The following is a 13,105-nucleotide window of genomic DNA, read 5'->3' on the forward strand; positions in this document are numbered from 1 at the left end:
TCCAGCACTCTTCTCCATACTAGCTGTGTGGTAATCCTGTGTTGTCATCTATAAAATGGATTTCTAATAGTACCTACCTCATAGGGTTATGGTGAAGGTCAAGTCTTCATAGCTCTTAACGATTGTTTCTTGTCTGTTTCCTCCACCAAACTACAAGTTCTTGAGCAACACTGACAGCTGTCAGTGCATGATGTGGTGTATTGTTAATAAATACATGTTAAACAAATGATGCTTCTAAGGCTCTGACCACAATGCACTGCCCCAAGGTAAGCACCAGAGAAGTCAGCTGGGGGGTGTGATCCTGATGGGGAAGAAGAGAGCCCTACACCCTCAGTTTGCTATTTTCCAGGCCCTGAAGAGGTTTCTCCTGACTGCCAAGGTGTGAACACAGGCATGGCGGCAGAAGTGCCAAGAGTGAGCCCTCTCCGGCAGAGTTACCCCTGCTTGAACCCACAGCTGGAGAGCAATGAGGGGCAGGTTGTGAACTCCAAACGCCTCCTCCATCATTGCTTCATGGCCACAGTGACCACCAGTGACATTCCAGGCAGCCCTGAGGAAGCCTCTGTACCCAACCCTGACCCACGTGGACCAGTCCCGTAAACATTCAATAAATGTCTCCACACCATCCCCTTCTGGAGTCTCTTCAGTGAAAGGTGGGAGTGGGAAGGGACTTTAGAGCCTAGCAGGATAAATGAGGGCTTTTCCTAGCAAAGATACCCAGCCCTGCTGTGGACCCTGCCATACTGCTCTGCTTGGCCTATTGTGGGCCAAGGAACTTTGACATGACTCCTAGAAAAAATGATCAGTAACAACTCCATGCGAATGAGCTATGATCACGCCACTGCACTCCAGCCTGGGCAAGACCTCATCACAAAAAAGAAGAATGAATGAATGAATGAATGGTTATCAAACTGAATACAGGCTCCAGAGCGTGGGCCCTGTCACTGTGTGGCCTTGATAAAGTCCCTTGTCTTCCTGAGCTTCGGTCCCCTTGCTGGGTTATTGCAAGTGTTCAGTGAGGTGATGGATTTGAACTCACTTCATAAACGTTAAAGTACTAGAAAACTTTTTTTCTTTTTGAAACGAGTCTTGCTCTGTTACTCTGTCACTCAGGCTAGAGTGCAGTGGCATGATCTCAGCTCAATGCAACCTCCACCTTCTGGGTTCAAGTGATCCTCCCACCTCAGCCTCCCAAGTAGCGGGGACTACAGGTGTGTGCCAGCATGCCTGGCTAAGTTTTGTATTTTTAGTAGAGATGGGGTTTCACCATGTTGGCCAGGCTGGTCTTGAACTCCTGGCCTCAAGTGATCTGCCTGCCTTGGCCTCCCAAGTGCTGGGATTACAGGTGTGAGCCACCACACCTGGCCTGCTACAAGACTTTTTAAATTACCAACGGATGATAACATAGCAATCCTGCTAAAAGACTTTTTAAATTACAAATGGACAATAGCAGTAAACTATGTAATACTGAAAAACTCTGGAGCTAAATGCCTGGTTAAAATCCTGCCCCTGTCACTTACTTGCTAGTTAACCTCTGTGCCTCAGTCCTCTCATCTATATAAGCTGGAATCATAGTAGTACCTTCCTCATAGAGCTTGGGGAAGGACTAAATTACTAAGTCCATGCAAGTACATAGAAAAGTGTTGGCAAATGGAAGGCACTATGTGTTAGCTATTATTATTATTATTAACATTTTTTATTATTAATCTGATCGCAAAGGAATCTTAGGGCAAGATGCTGACTGCCAGCCCTCCCTTCTGGCTGCTCTCCTAACTTTGGCAATGGCTTTTAGGCTTCATCTTGGGAATGCAAGACAAGGGCTGTGGAGATGCAACTCAGCAGCCACCAAAAGCAGCTCTTGACATTTCAAACAGTGACATGACCTGCTGCTGGATTTGGCAACAGTGAAAGAGTCACTCTTAGATACCTGTGCCTGAGGCCAAGCCAAAGGGTACATGGTGGGGTGGCAAGACAGGGTGAGTCACCCACAGAAGTATTCTAGGCTGGAAGTCAAGAGATTTTGGTTCTGGTCTTGCTTCATTTGTTGTTGTTGTTGATGGTGGTGGTGGTGGTATGTGTGTGTGTGTGTTCTTTTATTTCAGCACTCTTCTTTTTTTTTTTTTTTTTTTTTTTTGAGCCAGTCTCATTCTGTCACCCAGGCTGGAGTGCAGTGGAGACTAGCTCACTGCAGCCTCAAACTCCTGACACAAGCAATCCTTCTGCCTCAGCCTCCCAAGTAGCTGTGACTACAGGTGCTTGCCACTGTGTCCAGCTAATTAAAAAAATTTTTTTTATCGAGACAGGTGGTTGCTATGTTGCCTAGGCTGGTCTTGAACGTGTTGGGATTACAGGTGTGAGCCACTGCACCCAGCTTATTTTCAGCACTCAAAACCCAGCACCCTTGTCCATTTACTGTACACTTAGTGGTGTCCATTCTATTCTAGGACCTGTGCAGGTTGCCAGAAACAAGAGGAATCAGACAGTTCTCACCCTCAAGGGGCTCATGTGGAGGACAAGGCAGGCACACAAATGGCCAGGAGGCCCAGTGGTGGCCCTTCATGGGGCTTTAGGGAGGAAGAAATGATGTCTGAGCTGAATCATCAAAGATGACTCAAAGTTTCCAGGTGAGACAGGAACAGAAAACATTATGGTCAGAATACAGCTTGTTCACAACAGTGAGAGAGAGCCAGTGTGGCTCAGGAACTGCAAGGTACTTGTTATAGAAAGAGCTGGCCGAGCGCAGTGGCTCACACCTGTAATTCCAGCACTTTGGGAGGCTGAGGCGGATGGATCATGAGGTCAGGAGATCGAGACCATCCTGGCTAACACGGTGAAACCCCATCTCTACTAAAATAAATAAATAAATAATAAAAAATAAATAAATAAATTAGCCGGGCCTGGTGGCGGGCGTCTGTAGTCCCAGCTACTCAGGAGGCTGAGTCAGGAGAATGGTGTGAACCCGGGAGATGGAGCTTGCAGTGAGCCGAGATCACACCACTGCACTCCAGCCTGAGTGACAGAGTGAGACTCCATGAAAGAGAGAGAGAGAGAGAGAGAAAGCAAGCAAGCAAGCAAGCTAGCTTAGGGTACTTGTATATATGTAGTGGGGTGGGGCTGGGTAATATTGAGAGGTTTAGTCCCTGACGCTCTGTGCAACCGTTCACAGGATGAATCCCTTCTCTGTCCTTGGTATCCTTGGTGTCCTCATCAGAAAAATCCAATGTTTCTCTGAACACTTTCTGTGCTGGGCCTTACAAGGGAGACTGGGAGGTTTCAGGGAAGAATCTGATAATACCCTCGCCTTTAGGCTGCTCGCAGTCAGAAGGGGGAGATGCTGTTTGCATTCCAAACACTCAAGTGGTCATCCGCAGCCTAAGGCAGTGGTTCTCAAATCCGAGGCTGCATCAGAATTAGCTAGGTGGAGGGCTTGTTAAAACACAGAATGCTGGCCTCCCACCCCAGTGTCTGACTCAGTAGGTCAGGAGTAAGTCCCCAAAATTTGCATTTCTAACAAGTTCCAGGTGATGCTGATGATGCTGGTCTGAGACCACCCTTTAAGCACAACAGGCTCTGTAAGAACAAAGACAAGCTTTGAGGACTCAGAGCGGGAGAGGTCTGGGGAGACCGCACACTGAGCAAGGCCCTGAAGACCTGGTAGAATTTCCCCAACAGGTGGAGAAAGGGAATGTGCGTGCTGCTTTTGCTGACCTACACATCCTAGGCCTCATAAAGCTCCTCCCTGCCCCCCAACAGCTCCTTTGAATTCAATCAAGGCTCAGAGCCGGCTGTCACTGGGGTTGGCTAGTCTGGGTCCTGCATTAGAAACAAACTGCCCACCCTGTGTGATAGGAGCCCCTCCCCCAGGGCAGCCGCAGTGGGAGGAAGCTGGGTGGGCTGATGTGCAGACAGAAATAGTCTGAGCTCACCGCTGCTCCCAAGCACACATCGACCGGCAATTATTTCTTGTAAATTGCTTTCCCGGTTATGTTCAGAACATGTGTGTGTGCCTGCCTGAGAACAAACACTCAGAGGGCACAGGGCGGAGGAGCTAGCTGGAGAGTGGGCTCCGGATGAAGGAGAGCCTGAGTGTGAATCTTCAGCCCAGAATCAGAGAATGTTGAATCTTGGAACTCAGAAACGTTAGAACATTCCACTCCCCTTTACAGCTCTCCTGCTAGGTGTTTTTCCTCAGACGTTCACATTTGTTTGTCCATTCAATATTGATTGACAATGATTTTCTGCCAGAATCTTGGCTAAATGAGGTCCTGATCCCTATCTTCAAGAAGCTCATGGCTACAGGCATTTACAGAAGATCCCTAATCCAGCCAAAGACTTTGGGAAGGCCTCCTGGTGTAAGCAATTACTGGTTAAAAAGGACTCACTGACAGGTGAAAGGAGGTCTCTGGTACAAGATAAGGAACAGCATACCCAAAGACCCACGGCCAAGAGAGACCATATGGTTCTTTCAGGTAACAATAAGTAGTTCAGTCTGGGTAGACACTAGATTCAAGGTGGGAATGGTGAGAGATGAAGCTGGAAGGGTAGATAAGCCAAGTCCTGAAGCCTTTACCATATTAAGGGGCTTGGTCTTTATCCCGAGGGCAAAAGGGAGCCACAGGAAAGGGTTTCAAGCATGGAAAGGAACTCAACAACACCTTTTCTGAGCACTTGCTCCCTGTTCTCTGTAACACTGAAGTGAAATTTGCCATTCAGGATCTCTGCCTTTGGGGGCCTTTAGGTTGCAGATCCTTCAGAAGTCTAAAGGACAGTGATGGCTCATGTGTCCACAAGAAATGACTCAGGCCCTAGACATCTGTCCTCCGGTCAGGGGGAGGCCATTCTACTGCCTGACTTGTGACACTGCTCCTCCTGGTCTGTGCCTGTTGGCTCAGGGGCCAGAGCACAAGGCAGCCAAAGCCAGGCTGCAGGCCACAGCCCAGGAGAGCTCCATGCCTTGCTTAGTCCCAGAACCCTGGGTCCCACCTGGGAAGTCTCGTGTGTGGAACACTCACAGGGGTGTGAAGGGCTCCTTGCATACCTTCTCCATCCCTCACAGGATCAAGGCCACCCAGAGCAGATGACCCACTCCGAGAGAGGTTTTTTTTTTTTTTTTTTTTTTGGGTTTTTTTTTTTTTGTTTTTTTTTTTTTTTTTTTGAGACGGAGTCTCGCTGTGTCGCCCAGGCTGGAGTGCAGTGGCCTGATCTCAGCTCACTGCAAGCTCCGCCTCCCGGGTTCACGCCATTCTCCGGCCTCAGCCTCCCGAGTAGCTGGGACTACAGGCGCCCGCCACCTCGCCCAGCTAGTTTTTTTTTGTATTTCTTAATAGAGACGGGGTTTCACCGTGTTAGCCAGGATGGTCTCGATCTCCTGACCTCGTGATCCGCCCGTCTCGGCCTCCCAAAGTGCTGGGATTACAGGCTTGAGCCACCGCGCCCGGCCACCGAGAGAGTTGACTGAAGACACGCTGTGGGCCCACCACTGTGACAAGCCCTTAGAATAGAATACGGCCAGGCATGGTGGCTCATGGCTATAATCCCAGCACTTTGGGAGGCCGAGGAGGGTGGATAACCTGAGGTCAGGAGTTCCAGACCAGCCTGACCAACATGGTGAAACCCCATCTCTACTAAAAATACAAAAATTAGCCAGGCATGGTGGCAGGTGCCTGTAATCCCAGCTACCCGGGAGGCTGAGGCAGGAGAATCGCTTGAACCCAGCAGGAGGAGGTTGCAGTAATCTGAGATTGTGCCACTGCACTCCAGCCTGAGTGATAGAGCAAGACTCTGTCTCAAAAAAAATCCTGCAACCCGCCCTTCAGACCTTATTTAGGTTTGACCCATGAAACACCTAGAGAACAGTCAGAGAGAGATCCCAAACAAATGCCAAGATAGGGGGTAAGGACCATTAGAGTTGCAAAGATTCTAAGGAGGGAGAAAAGAAACAGTCTGGAAGCCTTCACGGAGGAAGTGGGGGTTGAACTTGACCTTGATGGACCATGTCAATACTTGAAGGGTCTCATCCAGTTAGAGGACGCATTCTATCATATCGACATTTTATTTTATTTTATTTTATTTTGAGACAGAGTCTCGCTCTGTTGCCCCGGCTGGAGTGCAACGTCTCAATCTCAGCTCACTGCAACCTCCACCTCCCAGGTTCAAGTGATTCTCCTGCCTCAGCCTCGTGAGTAGCTGGGATTACAGGCACCTGCCAACATGCCTGGCTTTTTTTTTTTTTTAATAAAGACGGGGTTTTACCATGTTGGCCAGGTTGGTCTTGAACTCTTGACCTCCGGTAATCTGTCACTTTGGCCTCCCAAAGTGCTGGGATTACAGGTGTGAGCCACAGTGCCCCGCCGAATTTATATTTTAAAGAGAGTACCCCTTAGGGCTCCGAGGGCTCTGGACGAGTAGATGTCTTTAGCCCCACCTTCAGCCATAGTCCCCTAACCAACACACTATCTTTTGTGTGCCCAGGTCTTGTCCTGGGCTCTAGGAACAAAGAAATGAATCAGTCATAATTCCTGCCCTCAGGGAATTCTCAGGCTACTGGAGGAAGACTGCTACCTTAAATAGACAGTTATATACAGTGTGGAAAGTGTTATGGTTTGTTTATTCAAGCACAGGGCAAAATCACTGCTTGTCCAGTCCAGAGGGCTGCTGTCATGCAGCCAGCCTTATCTCCAAGGAGGCTTTTCTCCGGGAAGGAGGGAGCTTCATTGTGAAACCTTCATCTTTTAAACCTCCAGCTCCGGGCTCTCAGACCCCGCCTTCTCTCCTGGCTGCGGTGCGTTACCATGGAAGCCGTAAGCCCCTCGCAGCTCCCTGCGGTTCCACACCCCTCCCCCTTCGCCATCTCTCTTAGCTCTTTGTCCTGTGGCTGCAGATGTCCTCCCGGGCTGATCAACTCCCGAACTTTCCCCAAGGTGGGAATTATTATCCCCATTTGAAATAGGGAAAAACTGAGACCCAGAGGTGTGAGGGATTTGCCCCAGGCCCCTCGCAGCCCTTTACTGGCAGAATCCCAAGCACAGGTTCCCTCCAAGCACCACCTCCGCCCTCCCCGCAACCACCCCTCTGTGTGGCGTTCATTATTCTCTCCTATCCGCCAAAGCTTATGTTTCCTTTTTTTCTTCTTTCCGTATCTTTGGTAGTTTAACTTTTTATTCTGAGAAAATCAGAACATGTGGCTGGGCGCGGTGGCTCACGCCTGTAATCCCAACACTTTGGGAGGCCGAGATGGGTGGATCACCGAGGTCATGATTTCGGGACCAGCCTGGCCAACATGGTGAAACCCCGTCTCTACTAAATAAACAAAAATTAGCCGGGCGTGGTGGCGCATGCCTGTGATCCCAGCTACTTGGGAAGCTGAGGCAGGAGACTAGCTTGAACCTGGGAGGCGGAGATTGCAGTGAGCTGAGACTGCGCCATTGCACTCCAGCCTGGACAAGAAGAGCAAAACTCCGTCTAAAAAAAAAAAGAAAGAAAGAAAAAAAGAAAATCAGAACATGTGCTGACTAACCCTTGAAGTAACTTGAAGTTCAGTCTTTACATTAGTGACTTTAAATCTATTCTTGGATATGTTGTTTAAGTCCTTTGTGAACTGAAAATAGTGCTGGATGGTAAAACCTGCCAAAAAGCTATCGCAGAATGTACCAGCCCAGATTATGCTGATGCAACAATGATAGTCATATTTTTGAGCATTCCAATATGCCAAAATGCATTCTGAAAAACTATACGTGACCATGCAGAATTTACACAACACGGAATTTGAACATACACCAAATAGAAGTGTTTACATAACTACAGAAGACAAGGGTATGAAAACCTTGGCATATGAAAAATAGCATTTGTCCTGCAAGACCAGCCCATTTTATTTATTTTTTTATTTTAATTTTTATTCTTTTTATTCTTTTTTTTTTTTTGAGACAGAGTCTCGCTGTGTCTCCCAGGGTGGAGTGCAGTGGCATGATCTTGGCTCACTGCAAGCTCCACCTCCCGGGCTCACGCCATTCTCCTGCCTCAGCCTCTCGAGTAGCTGGGACTACAGGCGCCCGCCACCATGCCCGGCTAATTTTTTGTATTTTTAGTAGAGACGGTGTTTCACCATGTTAGCCAGGATGGTCTCGATCTCCTGACCTCATGATCCGCCCACCTCAGCCTCCCAAAATGCTGGGATTACAGGTGTGAGCCACCACACCTGGGCTATTTTTATTCTAAGACAGGATCTTGCTCTGTGCCCAGTCTGGAGTTCTGTGGTGCAATCACGGCTCACTGCAGTCTCGACCTCCCCGGCATAAGTGATCCTCCTGCCTCAGCCTCCCGAGTAGCTGGGACTACAGACGCACACCCGCATGCCTAGCTAATATTTGTATTTTTAGTAGAGATGAGGTTTTGCCAAGTTGCCCAGGCTGGTCTCGAACTCCCAGGCTCAAGCAATCCGCCAGCCAGCCCATTTTGATCTTCTGCACAATACTTAAGCTGAAGGTATAATACCACCCACCCCTATGTGATGTCTGTACAGATGCGAAAGACTTTGGAAGTTGTGATGTGCTTAACAGATGTTATTTATTGTTATTAAATGAAAGTTGGGGAAAGATCGCCTAAATTTCTTCCCAAGGGACTCCATTGTCAGATTGTTCAATTCTGAAATTTTCTATTGTTAACATATGTGATGCTAAAGGTCTGTGATTCTGGAATCCTGAGCCTGATTCTAATCCTGTGAAGCCAGAATCCTGTGACTCTGACATTCTCTGACTCTATCCAAGTGGGAGGTCAAGCTCTGAAGGCCAGGGCAGGATGGGGACGGAGGTCAGCAGGAGGATCCCAGTCCCCTAGGGAGGAGCAGTTGTCCCCGATGTCTTCTACCTGGGTTCACCCTTGGAGCTACAGCCTGATTATCATTCAGACTTATCATCAGCTCATCACCCTTCTTCCAGCCAGCCTTCCTTGGGGCCTCATTGTATGCATTATCCATATTCATTACACATTTTTCTTCCATTAAGTCAAATTAAGCCACTTTGCCAACACTGCAGGAACCAAAACCTCCCTAGATAAGTGTGGGCCCATTAGGGGCACCAGAGGAGGCCCTAAGTTAGGATAACTCTACCCGTCCCCTCCTCCCTCCCATCCTGCTTCTCAAGCACCATCCCCCCGACTTTCCTGTACCCCAGATCACATGGTAGCTGCAGAAGCACTCCTTTCTGCGAGTTCTGGTACATGGTGTTCCCTCCCTGATGGCCTCACAGGCAGCTGCTGACTCACCCCAGGTTGCTAATGCACCAGGTAGCCATGTATTCAGACGGAGCTGCTTCATAAAATGTAGCACCATGTGCATGTGTGAGCTCAAATGTGTGAATACGACCAGAGCACCGGCCCTGGGCTGTGGACTTGAGACCATGATTCTAGGCTGCCACTATTTACAGGGTTACCTTAAGCTAGTGCCTTCCTCTTTCTCAAGAGAATATCCCAGCCCTTCTGGACTCACCAGGTTGTTTGGAGACTTAACGAACAAATGTGTTAATAATAGTGTTCTACAATGTGTTGTGAAGTGAAGTGAAGGGATTTAAATGCAGTGTACCAGCTGGGAGCGGTGGCTCACGCCTGTAATCCCAACACTTTGGACGACTGAGGCGGGGGGATCACTTGAGGTCAGGAGTTCAAGACCAGCCTGGACAACATGATGAAACCCTGCCTCCTCTAAAAATACAAAAATAAGCTGGGTGTGGTGGTGGGCGCCTGTAGTCCCAGCTACTGGGAGGCTGAGGCAGGAGAATCACTTGAACCCAGGAGGCGGAGGTTGCAGTGAGCCAAGATCACGCCACTGCACTCCAGCCTGGGCAACAGAGTAAGATTCTGTCTCTAATTAATTAATTAATTAAATGCAGTGTACCACCAAGATGTCCATGTCCAGCCCCATAGCACCACCTGCTGTGTGACCTTAGGCAGATCATTTTACTTCTCTGAACTTTTGTTTTTGTGCACACGCGTGCACACGTGTGTGTGTGTGTGTGTGTCTATAGTTTTTTGAGTGCTTATTATATGCTGGGCATTGTGTCTGGCATGTTATGGGGTTTACTCTGTACCAGTCAGGATTCTCAGTTGTAAACAACAGAAACCACCTCTGGCAAAATTAAGCAAAAAGAGACTTTACTGGAAGGCTATTGGATGTCTCACTGAAATGACAGGGAGACCACAAAGCTAGACGAGAATCAAGGGCAGCTGGGCACAACCAAAGTCCTGCCATGGTAACTATGTATTTAGGACAGACTCTGCCTCTAGCCACACAGATACTTGCTGGTCACCACTGCACTGCTAGGCTCTAGCCGCATTGCAGCCACCTGAAGTAATCTCTGACTGTTCTTGCCCCTCTGCTAACTGCCACCAGACTCAGAGCCCATATAGGGCGTCAAGTTGGCCAGTCACAAGCCCACAAGGGTCAAGAGAAGTTGCTGCCTCCTTTAGCTCCCACATAGCTTGGAATTCCTCCAAATAGGGAGTGTTTGGATGCTGGGTGGCCCAGAGCAATCAATGTCCACTATAGCCTTCACCAATCTTGAGTCTGGTAATATTACGTTTTACAGGTGAAGAGACTGAGGCTCTGAAAGGTTTATGTACTGGTCACCCAGCTAGTATAGGTGCATGAACACCTGCCTTGCAGGAATGAAAGAAGTAAATGGGCGTAGTTAGTTGGCACGAGTTCATTCCTCTTTTCCCCTCAGTAATAGCTCTTGCTGGGAATGTTTGCTCCGCCATGGGGAAGTCTTTCAAACATTTGTTCACATTCTCTATGACCCTGCAGCTGGTTCCTAACTTCCTGGCAACAACCACAATTGTAATTCATTCCAGGAGACTGACTGTCGTGGAGACAGATCATCACCATCATCACCACCACCATCATCATCATTGTCATCGTCATCATTATGTTGCTTTTAGCTCACTGGAGCCTCATAGAACGCTGTGAGGTAGGTATTACCTCAGTTTACCAAATGAGAAAACTGGGGCTCAGAGGGGGTTTCATGGCTGTCTCAGACTTACAAAGCAAGTCAGAGCCAGAATCATATCTAAATCTTCTGTCTCCAGAATCCATTCTTTCACATGGCCTCTATTTCAAAGAAGCAGGCCAAAAACAGGACATCCAGCATTTGACATAGACATGGACCATCGAGGCAGGGAGATCCTAGCCCCTTTGCATCCTTTCTGCTTTTCCACTGATAGGAAAGCTGAGTTCTAGAGAGAAATGCCCTGCCCAACCTCACACAGTGCCATCGGTGAAGCCTCCATGGTTTGAATACAGTTCTCTTGCCACCCAGTTTAGTAAGCATTCCCCACACCATTATGGAGCTCATTTTAAAGTTGAAGTAACTGAGATGGTCACCCCGGGAGTAAATGGCCCACCCAGCTGTTGGGGTGAGTACCTAGCTAATGTGTGGGCCCAGAAGAAAGGCCATGGCAGCGGAGTGGCTGGGAGGTAGCAGGCTTTGCACGTCCAGAAAATTCTGTTCTCTCAAAATCAGGAAATGTCTCCACATTTTAAGAGGCAGTTATCCTCTCCTGGTTGCAATTGATTGCAACAGACTTCAATTTGTGGGTTATTGGAATAGCTGGGGGAAGTCTGAAGGTAATTAGACCTGGATAGACCAAACCTGTGTAGCCCAAAGAACTGAACAGTCTGTGATTAGCGCCTTGATCTGAGGCCCACAGGTAGGTACTGGGAAATTTCCATGCACTTTGGCTTTTGAGGCAGCCTTCCCATCTGAAAATGCCCTCCAACCCTCCCTGACTCCTTCCAGTGTCAGCTCAGACAGTATTCGTCTAGGAAATTGTTTTTGACTCCCAAGCTGAGTTGGGATCTCCTCTGGTCTCCCACAGCTTCTCTGTGTCATAGCCCCGATCATACTGGGTTGTCATTTTCTATGTGTCCATTTCCCCATTATGGACTTTAATTCCAGGGCACAGACAGATCTGCGACAGAGGAGGCCTCAGCAAATGTCAGCCACACGAATGAGTGTGTGGAGCAAAGGAGCAGTGAACGTCTAGGAGACCAGCCCTTACCCCAACTCCTCCCCATCTGTTCCTACTCTGAACTCCAGTCTCTGCCCTACCCCAGCTCTTGAATTTAGCCTTTGGATCAGGTTCTTCTGGTAATGAAGCCTCACCTTTCCCCCAACTATGATCTGGCCTCCCCTGCTCCTGACTAACCTCCGGGATCCTGAATCTCCTTCAGCCTAACAGCTCCAGAAGCTCAACTCCAGCCCTAAGAGCCTCAGCTGCAGACAGGCCTCTGGCCAGGAGCTTAGTCAGGCTACCCTGACTAAGCCTTAGGGTTGGCATGCCCTCTGGGCAGACCCTGAACCGGGCACTGAAGACACAGGAATGGACAAGGTAGTCTACCCGAGTCCTGAGCCTGCAGGGCAGTTGAGACAGATCTCGAAGGAGGGTGGGCACAGTCAGAAAGGAAGAAGTGGCTCAGTATGAAATAAAAGTGACACAAGCCCATGTACCAGCAGCCAACTGGATCTTTTTTTTGTTTGTTTGTTTTTGAGATGGGGCCTCTCTTATTGCCCAGGTTGGTCTTGAACTCCTGAGCTCAAGCGATCCTCCCACCTTGGCCTCCCAAAGTGCTGGGATTACAGGTGTGAACCACCAATTGGATCTTTACTGGACCCTTACAGGGCACTGAGCCACTAAGCTAGGGAATGTTGGAGATTCAGAGGCTGAATCAGATAGCAGCCCAACCCTGAGATACAACTGAGCTATACAGGCAAGAGGATACTACTGGGCGTGGCTCACACCTGTAATCCCAGCACTTTGGGAGGCCAAGGCGGGCAGATCATGTGAGGCCAGAAGTTCAAGAATAGTCTGGCCAGCACGGTGAAGCCCCGTCTCTATTAAAAATACAAAAGGTAGTTGGGGTTGGTGGCACATGCCTATAAACCTAGCTACTTGAGAGGCTGAGACACGAGAATCACTTGAACCTGGGAGGTGAAGGTTGCAGTGAGCTGTGATCACGAGACTGCACCCAAGCCTGGGTGACAGAGCGAGACTCTGTCTCAAAGAAAAAGGAAAAAAAAAAAAAGCAAGAGGATATTAGAACATATGGAAGGTGGTG

The 13,105-nt window shown here is 48.7% G+C and overlaps 1 protein-coding gene across 2 annotated transcripts in view; it reads left to right on the top strand.

The window, feature by feature from the left end:
• SHISAL2A (shisa like 2A) overlaps window positions 1-12,494 on the top strand; it is a 35,180-nt gene extending 22,686 nt beyond the window's left edge. The window contains exons 3-5 of one of the 2 annotated variants that reach the window (XR_003115414.1): window positions 2,445-2,624; window positions 10,796-10,958; window positions 11,866-12,494. Coding sequence is in view for 1 of the 2 variants with exons in the window: in XM_025355093.1 (XP_025210878.1) it covers window positions 350-600 (251 nt within the window). In the remaining variant the exon portion in view is untranslated. Of the gene's footprint in view, window positions 1-349; window positions 626-2,444; window positions 2,625-10,795; window positions 10,959-11,865 lie in introns of those variants that run through there. The other variant, XM_025355093.1, reaches the window with a different exon arrangement.
• Window positions 12,495-13,105: the final 611 nt, after the last annotated feature.

The sequence above is a fragment of the Theropithecus gelada genome, chromosome 1, assembly GCF_003255815.1.
Source record: "Theropithecus gelada isolate Dixy chromosome 1, Tgel_1.0, whole genome shotgun sequence".
Lineage (NCBI taxonomy): Eukaryota > Metazoa > Chordata > Mammalia > Primates > Cercopithecidae > Theropithecus > Theropithecus gelada.